Raw genomic sequence first — 15,338 nt, forward strand, 5'->3', positions numbered from 1 at the left:
GGGGCGGGGCCGAGCGGAGCCGAGGGGCGGGGCCAAGCGGAGCTGAGGGGCGGCGGAAGCGGGCGGCGGCCCCCGCCCGGCGCCTCGCTCCTTCCTCTTCATTGCTCCTCCCAGTGCTCCGCCCGCAAATGCGGCGGGGGCTGCGCGGCTCCTGCGGCAGGTGAGAGCTCGAGGCTTCTAGGGCCCGCGGCCCGGGGGCCCGATAGGCTAGACCCTACCGGCCAGCCTGGGGGAGTGGAGGGACGCGGGGCCCCGCGCCTGTAGCGCTTGATCCGGGCGTTAGTCACCAGGGTGTCTGAAGCCTCCGCGTTGCTGAGACAGGACTGGGGACTTATCAGGTGGGAGGAGACTAGGTCCATCCCCCCCTACACCTGTATCTGTTAAGGGGTTGTGGGCCCCACCCCGCCCTCAGAGACCCTGCCCCTTCCTGGGAAACCTGGTTGGGAAGATGTTGAGCCCTCCCTCGACATCTGGACCATCTGGACGTCTAAACCTCCTTCCCAGGGTCCATGAAAACGGGTGCCCTCCCCTTCACCATTCCCTCCTCTCTTCCGAGGACCCCATCCCCGGTCGTTGCAGAGAAGGGAGTTGCAAGAACCAAAGGTGGGTTCTCCCCAAATCTCCCCGAGTTCCTGTTTCTGTGTCTCTGAACCCTCTTAGACGCGGGGACCTTCCAACACCTGCGTCACACCCCTTTCTCCCCTAGGCCCTCCCGGCCTTTAAGGATTGAAGCGCCCTGAACTTCCTTCCCCCCTCAGGAGATGCGACCCCCGCCCCCCAGCTGGAATGTTCTGGGTAGCCGTTTGTTTCCGGAGGCGCGGGGGTGGGAGAGCCCGGGGCTTAAGAGCCTCGAAAGGGGAGGAGGTTATTGGCTAGTGGTGGCTTGGCCCAGCCCCCACGGTGCAGAGAAGGGCATCAAATCGGCTTTGTGGGGTAGTCGCCTACTCCCTCTGGAGAGACTGCTCAGTGCCAGCGGAGGCCCTTGTGAGGAGGAGTCACTGACCGGGAGTCCGGGAATTGATGATCAGGTAGATGTATTTGAGGACTGCGGCCCTTGGCATTCTCTCGCCCAAATCTGACTCCTCAAACCGGTCTGGGTGGCGCTTCGATTTCCCAGGCCAAAGGAAACCTGTAAGGGGACTTGAGCTTGTTTCTTCCAGCTTCAGAGATGACATTGAGGCAACCAAGAGCTGGGAACATCCCAACTTCAAGATCTGTGCTTGCTGCAGTTTTAAAGACAGAATATGGTGGTGGAGGAATCTGTCCTTCCCTGTCTAAAGAGAGATGATCTCTAGTTGGAGCGGTTAACATGGGCTTTAATGTGCATCTGGACCTTGTAGATATTAGTAGCTATGTATCGCCTCTGTAACTCACATGATTAGCTTGTGGGATACTCATTATGGCAAATAAATGTCAGGATCTCTCAGTTAATTTTGGCCACTATGACAAAATCTATTAGGTATTTGTACCATAGGTCAGAAGGTTAGTTCTAAGGCAGAAAGGGAAGCGATACCTGTGTCCAGCCAGACAGTTGTTTTTCTGGGAAATATAAGAATGATTTTTTTCCTTGTTTAAAAACCCAAACAGGTTAAAAACATATTTAACAAATTTTTTTTTTAATAAGAGCTATGTGAGATTGAGACAGTCCTAGGAATTCCTGGCAGTTTGATCACAGAGTGTAATTGTGGCACTGTCTATCCCTGAGGCATGGCTCTTGTTACTTAGTGGGAAGAGACTTACCCATAAATAGTGATTTATGGCACAGTGTTATTGCAAGCCAAGCAAAGAAAGAAGAGAAATCAGCCAAGGCCACTGTTTGAAAAAGGTGTTCAGGGGTATGGGCAGGGTGAAGCAGTGAGATTTGAAATAATGTATTCAGCTGTCTTGCTTTTTTGTGTATTCTTTTCAGCATTTATCAAGATAAAAAAAATAAGCTCTCAGAGAGTACTATTAACATTTTGTTATATGTCTTACATTTTTTACTCTTCAGAATAAAATCTATATGTAACAAAATGTTAACAATAAAATCTATATATAACAAAATTTTATTATATAAAATCTATATGTAACAAAATGGAGTATTTTGTTTTTTTTTTTTTTTTAAACTATAGACATCTTTTCATGTCACCATGTAAATAGCCCCATTATTTTAAGGACTGAGTTTATCATTATTTAACTATTTTGCTACTCACAAATAGTTAGCTTCTTTTTTTTTTTTTTTTGGTGAACCATTTATTATATGCTATAAACAAATGTGATGCACATCTTTTTAGTATGTTTTGCTTACCTGACGATTTCCTTAAGAGTCCTAGAAAACAGGTTGCTGTATCGAGGTGTATGAAATTTGAAATTTTGATAAACATTGTCAAGTCATCCTCTATCTACATGCCTGCCATCAACTTGTAGAAACTCTTGTTTAACTGGTTTGATGAAGACCCCTAATGGTTTAAGAAATTTTTTGTTTCCCCAGTGACAGTGAGAGCCTGGGCAACATGAGAGATTGGACAGCTCACTACACTGGAGAATTTATTGTTAGGAGAATTAATCCCCAAAGAGACTGAAGTGAGTCCCAGGATGGCCAAAGAGGAGCCCACCAGTACCTTAAAGGACTTGCAGGAGCTGCAAAAGAAGCTGTCTTTGCTGCTAGAGTCCTTCCAGAATAACTCAAAGGTCAGTTTCCAATCACTATATATAAAATGGAAAAATTTCAAGTTAATGCTCATGTAAATAACAGTAAGTTCTTTCTTTCTTAGTAAAAGAAATTTGTAGTTAAGTCAGGGATCCTTCTAGCTCACCCCCCTGCCATGTCTAAGTTGTGAACTTTCAAACTGGTTGTTTAATGTGGCTCCAAGAGCATCAGCCATCATATCCACATTCCAGACAATAGGATGGGAAGAGAGGCAGAAGAAAGATTTGCAAACCATTTTCAATTTAAGAAGGCTTCCAAGAAGTCACACACATTTCCAGTTATAGACCAGAATTTGGTTGGATGATCACCCCTAGTGGCAAGTGCAATTCTTTAACTTGATTCAGAGAGGCTACTCTCAAGCTGTGCCACGGTTTTATTATTTTCTGGTTTTATTGTTAATTTTGGCTTATGTGTTACCCTGAAAATGAGAGGCCAAAGTCTACTCTAAGATTTGAGTTCAGGTTCCAGTAAAAATTCAATTGCCTAGCCAGTAGTATAATTTGAGCCACATATAGTGAAATTTTCTAATAGCCACATTTAATAAGTAAAAAGAAGTAGGTGAATTAATTTTAAGACTGCATTTTATTTAATCTGATGATATGTCCACAGTTGTATCATTTAAACCTCTAATCATTATAAAAATTACTATTGAAAAAAGTTCTGATATTTGACATTGTTTTTTGTACTCTTTGAAAATTCAGTTTGCGTTTTAGACTTACAGGACATTGCAATTCAAATGAACTACTTTTAAAGTATTCTGTAGCCACTTGATGGCAAGAGGACTTGGGTATATTCTGTTTTCTTGCATATTTATTGCTTTTTCTATATGCCTGTTAGCATTTTTTTTCATGGAAAACAATATACCTTTCATAAATTATGCTATTAACATTTTGTCATCAAGCAAAAACAAAAATCCACAAAGACAACTGCTGTGACACAACCATCAACATGTAAAAATTATATACTGAAGAGTCATACTTGATATCTTTCTAGACTGTGTTATGCACTATGACCATAAAAATACACATGCAGATGTAACAGTGTGAACTATTTTGTAATTTGTTTTTTTTCTGTGGGTCAACATGGTCCCACTGGTGTCTACTTGAGCTATTACAGAGGTCCTTTCTGGATTTACTCCAGAATGCATCTGCCACTCTGTAAATCTGCCAAGCTATTTTTAAATTGGTCAAGCGGCTTTCTAATCAGTTGGCTGAGAATCTTGTTATTAAAAGTTAGCTCAGTAAGACAGGTCCTCATGCCCCTTCCACATTCATAGCTGTTTCTATTCACTGGTGGTAGTTATGTTCTATAAAGTGACCACAAACATGGGATCAGCAAATGCTGAACCACTGCTCCTAGGAGAAATATACTTGTTCCTTCTCTCTCCTGGTCCTAACTTTTCATCAGCTGACCAATACCTAACCTTGTTTTATGTGCATTTTTGTTTAAAGACACTATTTAATATGTGTCGTTGATCCTTAACATTGATCCAAGGCCAATAATACTGAACCTCATGGCTCAAACAAATACATGTGTGTTCTAACTCATGAATTTTTTTCTCCATAAGGCATATCTTTGTCCTTAGGAATACTAGGCAACCAAACGTATGGCACAACACTTGGGGCCATTTTATTTTTATTTATTTATTTATTTATTTATTTATTTATTTTTTAATTTTCATGTTTTATTTATCACTTCAAATGCAGATGAATAGACATATTCATCAAATGTCTACATTTCAATTTGTTTAACTTTTTGTAAATTATAAGATCTAATATTTTTTTTTAATTATTTTATTGTTGGTTGTTCAAAACATTACATAGTTCTTATTATACCATATTTCACAGATTGATTCAAGTGGGTTATGAACTCCCATTTTTACCCCGTATACAGATTGCTGTGTCACATCAGTTACATTTCCATTGATTTACAAATTGCCTTTCTAGTGACTGATGTATTCTGCTGTCTATCCCATTCTCCACTGTCCCCTCACCCCTCCCCTCCCCTCCCCTCCCCTACTCTCTCTCCATCCCCTCTACTATAAATCGTTTCTTCCACTTATATAATTTTTCTCCTACTCTTCCTTTCCTCTTATATGTAATTGTGTATAACCCTGAGGCTCACCTTCCAGTTCCATGCAATTTCCCTTAACTCTCACTTTCCCTCCCGCCTATCATCCCTGTTTAATGTTATTCTTCTTCTCCAGCTCTTCGTCTCTACCCTGTCCTTGGTTACTCCCCTTATATCAAAGAAGACATTTGACATTTGTTTTTTAAGGATTGGCTAGCTTCACTTAGCATAATCTGCTCTAATGCCATCCATTTCCCTCCAAATTCTATGATTTTGTCGTTTCTTATTGCAGAGTAATACTCCATTGTGTATAAATGCCACATTTTTTTAATCCATTCATCTATTGAAGGGCTTCTAGGTTGGTTCCACAATCTTGCTATCGTGAATTGTGCTGCTATGAACATCGATATAGCAGTGTCCCTGTAGCATGCTCTTGTTAGGTCTTTAGGGAATAGACCGAGGAGGGGAATAGCTGGGTCAAATGGTGGTTCCATTCCCAACTTTCCAAGAAATCTCCATACTGCTTTCCAAATTGGCTGCACCATTTTGCAGTCCCACCAACAATGAACAAGTGTACCCATTTCCCCGCATCCTCGCCAGCACTTGTTGTTGTTGGATTTCTTAATGGCTGCCAATCTTACTGGAGTGAGATGGTATCTTAGGGTGGTTTTGATTTGCATTTCTCTGACTGCTAGCGATGTTGAGCATTTTTTCATGTACTTGTTGATTGATTGTATGTCCTCCTCTGAGAAGTGTCTGTTCAGGTCCTTGGCCCATTTGTTGATTGGGTTATTTGTTATCTTATTATCTAATTTTTTGAGGTCTTTGTATACTCTGGATATTAGGGCTCTATCTGAAGTGTGTGGGGTAAAGATTTGTTCCCAGGATGTAGGCTCCCTGTTTATCTCTCTTATTGTTTCTTTTGTTGAGAGAAAACTTCTTAGTTTGAGTAAGTCCTTGGGGCCATTTTAAATAGTGAAATGACCAACCAAAAGCACAAAAATGTGAATTATGGCACTAAACATGATGCTATAGTTTGGCTCTTGAGTGTCCCCCAAAGGCTTATGTGATGTGTTAAAAACTTGGTTCCCAGGATGGCACTGCTGGGAGGTGGGGCCTAATGGGAGGTCATTGGGGGTGGGCCCTTTTAGAGGATTGTTGGACCCCAGCTCCTTCCGCATTCTCTTTTTCCCCTGGTTTTGCTCCATTGCACATTCCAGCTGTGACATGCTATCTGGCCACAGGCCCCAAAAAGGCCAACAGGGTCAACCGATCATGGACTGAAACCTCCAAACTGTGCCAAAATAAACCTTTTCTAAGTCAGTTGTCTCTGGTTTTTGTTTTTTTAGTGGAAAGCTGACTGATATACCTAATAAGGACACATTGAAAGAGCTGAAACCAGGCAGAGTTTCTCCTTGAGTTTTCCTTGATTTTTCTCCATTCAGCTGGGAATGTAGGTCAGGTGACTTAGCTCTTCATTGCTGTGCACACATCCACTAGTCCTCAAAAGCCAGAAGTATCGTTTGTGAGGTTACAAATACATGTTAATGAGGAGGCTAGTTCTCAGAGATGTGGAATTTACAAATAATAAGGATTGTCTTTTCATCACCATTGATTGAGCACTTATTATATGCCACACGCTGTGTTGGACACTTGGCATGCCTTACATCTGCCTTCTGAGGTATGCATTTCAACAAAGAGGAACTCACTGGTTGCATTTCTTCCTCTCAGGTCCTCAGCTGTGTTCACCAGAATAGGTTTGGGCTAGATAACTACCAGGCCAGTCTACTCCCAGATCAAAGGAAAAAATTATTAGCCGTCTACATCCTGATGTTTTCAGATAGTCCTGTCATAGTGTATTTCTTTTAAATTTTAAAAAATCATATTAATTATATTAGTATTAATTGCATTGTCAACTCAGGGAAGTGACTCGGAGGGAAAAGGAGAGCAAATCACCTATAGGCCCAGTGGTGGTGATTATTATTAATAATTATTATGACTTTTTAGTATGTAATTTTTACATGTTGATGGTTGTGTCATGGCAGGTGTCTTTCTGGATTTTTGTTTTTGCTTGATGAGTCTTGCAGCTTTTCCACATCAACGTGGGGATCTCCAGAACAGTTGTTGCCCAATAGTCTATCAGCAAGGACAGCAGATTAACATACCATAATTGACATAACTGTCCCCTTGTTTGAGAAATTCAGATGATTTCTTTCCCCCAGATAATGTGTCCCCTCTCCTCATATGTTAATGAGCCTTTGGAACTGCAGGTAAGAATAACTGGGCATTAGTTGAAGTGGGTTCCATCTCTCTGGGAAACCTCTGGAATGCCTGGTTAGGTTTTTATTGTCTTTACTTTTAGGCTTTAGATACAGGAATCTGCTCAAGAGATGGGACCTTTTAGGCCTTTGGGAAATGTAAGGCTACTTTAGAAACCAAGGCAAGGAGTGAAGCAGGACTGACCCTCTGAAGGAGTTGGGGTCAGGCAGGTTGCTGGGTGAGAGGTAACTGTCAACATGCCTCTCTTGGGCATTTTAGCTCCTCTGTGTAGCTTTTCATTTTAGCTTTTCCTTGTGTGTCTGCTTCATTCTTTTCCTCTGCAGGCTGATTCCTTGGCCTTTTCTTTCATGTGGGCACCTTTGACTTCTCACCTCTCCTTCAGCACCCAAATGAAGCCCTCCCCTTAGGGACCTGGGATTCTCAGTGCCTGATTCCTGGGAGCATGGAGGTAGCTGTTGGGCTGGGGACTTTCATTCATTGCTCCTTCCTTGGAGGAGGCTGTTGTCAGGGAAGAGGAGAGGTGGCCCATGAGTTGGGCAGATAACCATGGTGGCATTTTCTAATGTAGATTTTCTCTGCCCACATGGTTTTCTCTCCTCCTGCTGGGCCTTCCCTGACCTAAGGGGTGTTTCTGAACAAACATTCCTGGGCACCTGTGTGCCAACTCTGAATCCGATGCCAGCGGCACCCAGGGACTATAATGTGGGAGTGGCTGTCACACAGCACCTTTGACTTGTGATTACTAGTGGTTTTAAATAGTCCTGGCTCCTCTCCCTCCTGCTTTCTGGCAGCAAGAGACAGTGAGTCACCGATTGTCTTTCCCATTCTAACCCCAGAGAATTTGCCTGGCTCTGAGTAGCCTCCGGTGGAGGGGCGGAGTCTTCATGCCTCAGATCCTGACCACCTGGCCCTGCTGTGGAACCTTCCAAGCCAGGGTTTATATTTACAAATAAATCACCGTTGTCTGACCTTGGACAAGTCACTTCAGCTTATTTCCATCTCCTGTTTTCTGGAATAAACAAGGCCAGGCCTACGGTCTTGTGGTGAGGATTATCCATGATGCCATTCGAGAGGCCTTCACAGGGAGCCTGAAACACAGTGGAACCATTTCCTCCCAGCCTGACAGTCCTGCATTGTTCAGTGAAGCACTGTACCTGTAAAGTGTAGGTGGGGGCCATGTATCTCCAGGATGGGGATGGGGAGTCGCAGAGCATGTTGCTGTGTGACAAGCTGCCTTGCTTCCACTTCCACCCTCCCATTGTGTGTCCCCCCACCCCCATTCTCACCCCTGGGCTTTAGATAATGTTAGGGTGTTCCTCATCACCTGCCTCATACCACTTTAGGGAGAAAGTAGGAAATAGGAAAGCAATCAAAACAGTGCCTGGCATCTGCGTGTCTAACAAATATCCTCCTTGCTAGGTGTGGCTGAACTAGCCTCCACTTCCTGACACATGGGCCTGAGCAGGGCCATCCTTTGTGGGAGAAGACAGTTGCTGGGTTAAGCTGGTTGAGTCTGAAAATGGTGTCTGCATATCTGAATGACTTTCTGGTTTTTTGGTTGTAGATCCCAGACTTCCTTAAGAACTAGAAGCAGGATTGTCTTGCCTTTCTTGGTTCCCATGCAAACTCTCCCTAAGTCCTGCTGATTTTCCATCCCACTCCCAGTCTACATCTCCCTCCCCTTGGCCCCCACCATCGAGCCCAGATTTGGCCATTGGTGTATCTTGCCTGATGTCCTGCAGATCATCCTAATTGCCTGTTCACACAAGCACCATGTTTATCTTCCTTGAATTACTCTTTCAGTTTTGTTACAGTTCTGCCCAGATGCCCTCAGTCTGCTTCATCCCACCCTCAAGGTAAAGTTTAAACATGTGGTGTCCACTGGAAACATTATGTGAGTCACATATATAATTTTAAGTATTTTAGTGGTCACTTTAACAAAAGTAATAATTGCAATAATATATTTTATGTAACCTTGTTTACCCGGAACATTATAATTTCAGCATGTAATTAATATGGAAAGTCATTAATAAGGTAACCTATATTCTTTATTTTCATACCCTTAGAGCAAATTTCCACTAGAAATACTTGATATCTTCAATATTCATGAAATTTCCAGTTTAAAAAACTAGATCAGTCTGACCAACCTATTTGAAACATACTTAAAAATTTTATTAGTGCCTAAATCAATTATCAGTTTTAAAGTTTAAATTGTGCCTGCCATCTGAGTGTCCCAGCTTCATCTGCTCTTCTTGCTGTATAGGTGTCCCTTCCTGGCAGGGTCCCCTCGCTGCATGCACTGTTGCCCCTTACCTGAGCGCTCATCCATTCTGCCTCGCCGCGCTTCCTGGGCTCTTTTGAGTATAAGCATCAGGGAGAGAGTTCAGTCTGTCAGATGAGGCAGGGTTGTTTGCTAAGGACCCACCTGGACTAGAACAGAAAGCAATCAAGACCTTAGATGGCTGGAGACCCCAGCCTGCCCCCCCCCAAGCCTCTCCACCTCCCTCTCTCCTTTAGTGCTGTAACTTAGGATCTCACTGGGCTCTAGTAATGGGGTGTTTGAGTTGGGCAGCTCTGGCCCAGAGGTGATTCCTGGTATGGTCACCTCTGGATAGAGAATAGAGAAGCTGAATAGCAAGGTCTTTAGTGAGGAGGCTGTATTGCCAGTGGGCATAATGCCATTTTGTAACCTGCAGGGAAGTGAAATTGGCATGCCTTGAGAGATTTCTCCTTAAGAGCCATTGCTGAAGCCACAAGACAGATGGCTGTGGCTTCATGGAACAGCCTTTTCTATTTTAGCAGAGTGAACCCAACACTTTGGTTGCCATCAGCATGAACTGTCATACCCTCCTATTTCCACCTTGCCCCCAAATTCTCACCATTTGTGGCACTTGTGTTTTGGGGATCACTGCATGTGAATTATGTTCTCATGTCTGCTCATAAGTCCTGCCACTGGGTGGGGGACCTCAAACTTGCCTCCTGTCTCACAGCTGCCTTAAATGGCTGCCCAAGGGACTGTCTTGGGAGAAGTCTTGAGGTGACATCCTACTCAAGAGCCCTCCAACTTTCTGAATGTTGGTTGTGCTTCTCACAGCTCGGGGAATCCATTCAACCTCAATTCAGACATGGCACTCAGTCCCCTTCTCTCTGTCCTTTGCCTGCAGGTGGTTGCCTTCATGAAGTCTCCGGTGGGTGAGTACTTGGACAGGCATCCCTTTCTGGCCCTCACTTTGCTGGTGTTCATTGCTGTGTCGGCTGTACCTGTTGGGTTCTTCCTGCTCCTGGTGGTGTTCACCTCCTTGGCTGCTCTCATCGGGGTCATCTTGCTGGAAGGTATCTGCTCAGCTGTTGGAGAATGACTCTGTGGGGAGGGCAGTGTTTACTGGGCATCTACCATTCTTGTCAAAGGTTCCCAAGTAAGGTGGCTTGTCAGGGTCGTTAAAGCACGGGCCCTGGAGTCCACCAGTGTGATTTTGAACAGTTAGTTATTCACCCTCTCTGAGGCTCAAATTCAATAGATAACAAAAATAGGCAGAGAGGCCCAAGTGTGGTATGATTTGTGAACAGTGGGGATTGGAGGCAACTATGGGGCTGGCCAGATGCCAAGCACCGGGGCCCACTCCATTTTTAAATAATGCCAGGAATCTGGATTTGGGGGGGAAATCTCACATAACAAAATCTGAGTTATCTGTCATTTTGTAAAATACATTGGCCCTGGGTCTGCCCATTTTCAACCTGTTTTATATGAATATTTCTCCTAACCATGTTCTTTACCTAGGACTAATCATCTCTGTGGGTGGCCTTTCACTGCTTTGTGTCCTCTGTGGCTTGGGCTTTGTATCAGTCGCATTGTCGGGGACGATCATGGTGTCCTACATGGTGGTGTCCAGCCTCATCAGCTTCTGGTTTTCTCCCAGGTAAATACATGTCAATGGAACAGTGTGATCAATGTCATCTTCTCCATTTTCATGGACAATGTGCTAACCCCAGTTGATGTCTAGAAGCCTAGTTGTAAGAGGCAGGTGTTTTTTATTAGTTCTCAGTACACATCAGACATCAAATGGGAATTTACAGTGGAGATTCCAACAAAAAATAATAATTATTAACTTCATTCATCATATAGAGACCTCATTTCATTGTCATGGCAGCTCCATGAGGTAGTTATTGATTCCTTTAAAAGGATGTTGATTTAGTTTACAAAATCAAAGCGTTCTTTGGGGTGTGGTGAGAGTAGGCAGGAAAACAACAGGAAAAAATGGCCCCCTCTACTCCATCTTCCAGAGTGGTATAGGAGCAGGAATCTGCTGCCCTCATAATCTGCCCTGATCCCTTCTGCTCTTTAGAGGGTGAGTTTCTCAGTGTGCCAAGTACAAGTCTCGTGTGTGTATAGATTTTGTTCATACAATATGCCTCCCTGGCCTTGACCGGAGGAGCAGCAGTCTGTTAGATGATAGTGGGAAAAGAGCTGTGTTGAAGTTACTGAGACACTGTGCTTGTCAATAATGTGCTGCCCTTCTGAAGGATTTTCAGAGGTGACACTTTTGTCCTGTGGTTAGATTTTAACTCTGGGTCATTTGAAGATGGTGGCTAACATCTATTGAGCACTTTCCAGGCCTCATCTTGTGTAATCCTCACAATTAGCTCCATCATAGGGGAAATGAAGCCAAGTCCCAAAGCTTTAGTATAGCAGAGAAGGGGCTTAAATAACCCAGTTCAATTAACTCTAAAGCTTTCTTAGCCAAGACACTGAGTGACTTCTGGAAATTTCTGGAAAGGTTTATAGTAAACATTTCAATTTTTGTAGGCCCTGCTCTTTTCTCACAGCTATTAGAATCTGCTGCATAAAAGCAGCTCAGACAATACGTGAATGAGCAGGTGCAGTTGCGTTCCAATAAAACTTTATTTATACTAACAGTGGGCTGTATTTGGCCCACAGGCCGTGGTTTGCCATCCCTTGCTCTAAAAGAATCAATACTCACCTGAATTTTGTTCTCATATAGAAGAGCCCTTGAACTTCTTACCAAAAGGTTTTCCTATTGTCATCGATATGTAGAAGTGGGTATAATTTAACATCACTGGGTGATTCCACAGGACATCTTAATTGATATCCATGGAGTCACATTTAGCTTTTCTAAAATGTTTTGATCACTGTTAGGCTTAAAGGAAATAAAAAGAGGCACAGTGGCCTATTTGTTTTTTTGAGGGTGATGTTTCTGAGCCCAAACCCCTCCTTGCCTATGCACCCTCTTCTTAAAAATCATCACAGGAAGTAGCAAAATTTGAATGGCTGTTTATCAATGAAGAGATTGAAAAGAATACCCAAGATCTGTCCCTGATCTCCTTATCCTCCCCTGCTCTTCCCTAGAGGCACTGGGGATCTGTGGTTTTCACTTACGCAGAGATTCTTAAAAATTATTCACAATCTCCATACTTAATCCAAGGAGATTTTGTTTGTTTATGTGGGTTAATTATTAGAAATTACAACAGAAAATTTTAAACTTTAAAAGGAACAATATTACCTGTTGATATGAAAAACATGGTGTGGTTAAAAAAAACAAAACAAAACTGTATTTTCCAAAAGAAGATGAAATTAGTCAGTGACATTGTTTCATGTTTTACAAATCTCTTGAGTATCTGCCCTAGTAGTGGGTTCTCATTTGTCATCTGCATGTGTCCCACTGTGGCATGTTGTTCTGATTGGCATAACTGAAGAGGACCCAGCCTCACAAATGCGCAGCTGGGAAAGGGGCAGCTTTCTAGATAACTACAGCTGCTCTTCTGTGGTGGTGCGTAGGTGATAATAATGTAATGTTGAACAAGTTGCTTAACTTCTCTGATCTCGGTAATGGCAAAACAAATGGTAAAATAAAGCTATTGCTCACCCTGCCTTTCTCACTGGATTGTTGGCAGAGACGCTGACAACTGAGGAAAACAATATCCAGATTAGAAGTGGGGAAAGGGCCCTTGACCCTGCCCACCTCCCAGTTGTTTTGACCTCTCATGCCCTCAACTTCCTCTTCCCTGAATGGATTTAGCCCCAAATCTTGTGTGGTGACAAGAGGCAGCTAAAATAAAGAGCAGAGAATGTCATCTGTTCCGGGGGTTCTCTTAGCATTGCTCTTTAGAGGGCCCTGTGCTGACCATTTTCATCCTGTCACCAAACAGGCTGCTGATACAGCAGAACCCCAGCGCCGACTGTCAGCTGGCTATGAAGGCCGCAGACTTCGAGGGGCTCTACCAGGAGTGACCAGCCGACTGGAACCAGGCTTTCCTCCCGCATCTCCAGAAAGCTGTTGGTCACACTCGTCCACTGGGATTATGGCCTAGGAGGACACTCAGGCACCCTGTGGCTGGGTCCCCTGGCCTTTCCACTCACTGTGTGTAAAATCCTGTTGTGGACAGCATGGCTTCTCCCTGCCCTACACTCTCCACGTGTGCAGCTTGACCTTGGCAGGGATCTGGGCCTCCAGAGCCTAGGGCTTATGTCCAGGGCCCCAGTTGGGGGTAATAGTGAATTGTTTTTTAGGGTGTTTATATGTTTATTTTTTGAGGGTAGTTGTTTTTCACTCATTTGAAATGAGATAAGGAGGAAAAAATATCCAAAATAGAACCAGCTTATCTGCCTTATTTGTTTTTTATCAGAAAGAGCAGCAACAATTGGGAATAGGGTTCACTCAGAGTTGGAAGAGTCCATACTTTGTGGCCAGGAGTCTTTTTGAAAACGTCTAAAGGTGTAGTTTCCATTGTTACTGTTGAATGCTGTTAAGTGCCATTGACCTTTTACATATTTGCACCTGGTACTTTTGTATTATTTTAAAGAACTTGTCCTATTCAGCTATTTCTTAAAAAAAAAAAAAAAAAGTGAAAGGACTACAAAGTAAAAATAAAATATCCTGTGTGGTTTTTACTTCAGTAGTTTATTTGCTGCGGGATCTTATTAAATATTTATTTGAGTGGGCTTTAAGAAAATCTGCCCCTTCGACTCTCATATGCCAGAAGACTGCATTAGTCAGCTTTCTGTAAAGGTAACAGATACCTGAGATATCAGTGTTATAAGAGAAAAATTACTCAAGAGTTTCATAGTTTCAGCCCATGGTCTCTTGGCCCTGTGATTTGAGCATGTGGTCGTGCAGTACATCATGGCAGAGGATGTGGCAGGGAACGGCTGGGGCAGCTAGGAAACCAAAAGAAGAGGCTGAGGGCTGCATGTCCTCTTCAAGGGATGCCCCCTCCTCCAGTGACCTAACTTTCACCAGGTGCCATGTCCTAAAGGTTCCACTGTCTCCCAATAATAGTACCACAAGTTGGTGACAAAGCCTTTAACACGTGGATCTTGGGGGACACTTACATAGCATCTACCTGTTCTCTCTGTTGATTTCATGGCAGATGCTGGCTAATATGGGTCTTTTAATTGGAGTGATGGAAAGAGGGATTAGTTTCATTCAACCAAAAAGCCAGAGGGGAGATCTTCAGGCACTGCTGGGTCTACGGGCTAGGTGGTCTCACCCCTGCTTTTTACAGAATGAGCTGCTGTTTCAGGTAGACCTGTCAAACACGGAGGTCCCAGCTGCTCTAGTCAGCACTCTGAATCTGGCAAGAAAGCGTTTTCCCAGAGGACGTGCAGATGTGCTGGGTTTGGCTCTGATTGAACAGACTTGAATCATGTGGGCAACTTTGAACCAATCATGATGGCCAGGAGGATGGACTAAGCTGATGAGGCCGGGCTGGACAATCCTTTTAGGAACCAGGGGAGGGGTGCAGAGAGATAGAAGAGGATCCCAAAGCAATGCCAGAAGAAAAGGAAAGACTTGCTGGGCAGACAAAAACAAATGGTGCTACTTTCCATAGTGGGACACACAAATCTTAATGTGGTACTGAGACCTTTCTGCCTTCCATGACCTTGAACCACATTAGAGAATAAGATTCACCCATTTCTGCCAATACCATGGTGGTATTGATGTTGAGTTACTGATTTTTGAATGTTTCTTCCCTTCATGCAAGTGTCTGATATAATCTGTCTATGCTGTCCACACTGCTGGGTTCTGAGACTTCAGTAATGGTGAATGGAAAGGTCCCTGGCTTCCTTCCTGAAGTTGACTGTCCAGGGCACCAGGCACATAACAATTTACCACCGATTGTTGGCTTAAAAAGACATGCATGTGTCACCTCCCATTCTCTCCCTATTAGGTAGGAGTCCAGGCAGAACTCGGCTGGATCCTTTGCAAGACTGCAGTCACAGCCAGGGCTGGGTTCTCTTTTGAGGCTTGACAGGGGAAAGATCCACATTGATCATTGGCAT

General features: G+C 43.6%; 1 protein-coding gene across 4 annotated transcripts; it reads left to right on the forward strand.

Annotated features, from left to right (window-relative positions):
* On the forward strand, positions 1–13,946 carry LDAF1 (lipid droplet assembly factor 1). Of its 4 annotated transcripts, XM_081297639.1 has the most exons (7): positions 49–160; positions 505–603; positions 2,471–2,670; positions 8,854–8,895; positions 10,204–10,372; positions 10,818–10,956; positions 13,205–13,946. In XM_081297639.1, the coding sequence occupies exons 3-7, from the start codon at positions 2,575–2,577 to the stop codon at positions 13,284–13,286; spliced, it is 528 nt and encodes a 175-aa protein (XP_081153765.1). In that variant the 5' UTR covers positions 49–160; positions 505–603; positions 2,471–2,574; the 3' UTR covers positions 13,287–13,946. The 4 variants fall into 4 exon arrangements, with proteins under 4 accessions (XP_081153763.1, XP_081153766.1, XP_081153765.1 ...); XM_081297637.1 differs by lacking the exon at positions 505–603 and having other exon boundaries at positions 1–160; XM_081297638.1 differs by lacking the exons at positions 49–160; positions 505–603 and adding an exon at positions 870–1,028.
* Positions 13,947–15,338: the final 1,392 nt, after the last annotated feature.

Source organism: Spermophilus citellus (genome assembly GCF_964194105.1).
Source record: "Spermophilus citellus genome assembly, chromosome: 6".
Classification (NCBI taxonomy): Eukaryota; Metazoa; Chordata; class Mammalia; order Rodentia; family Sciuridae; genus Spermophilus; species Spermophilus citellus.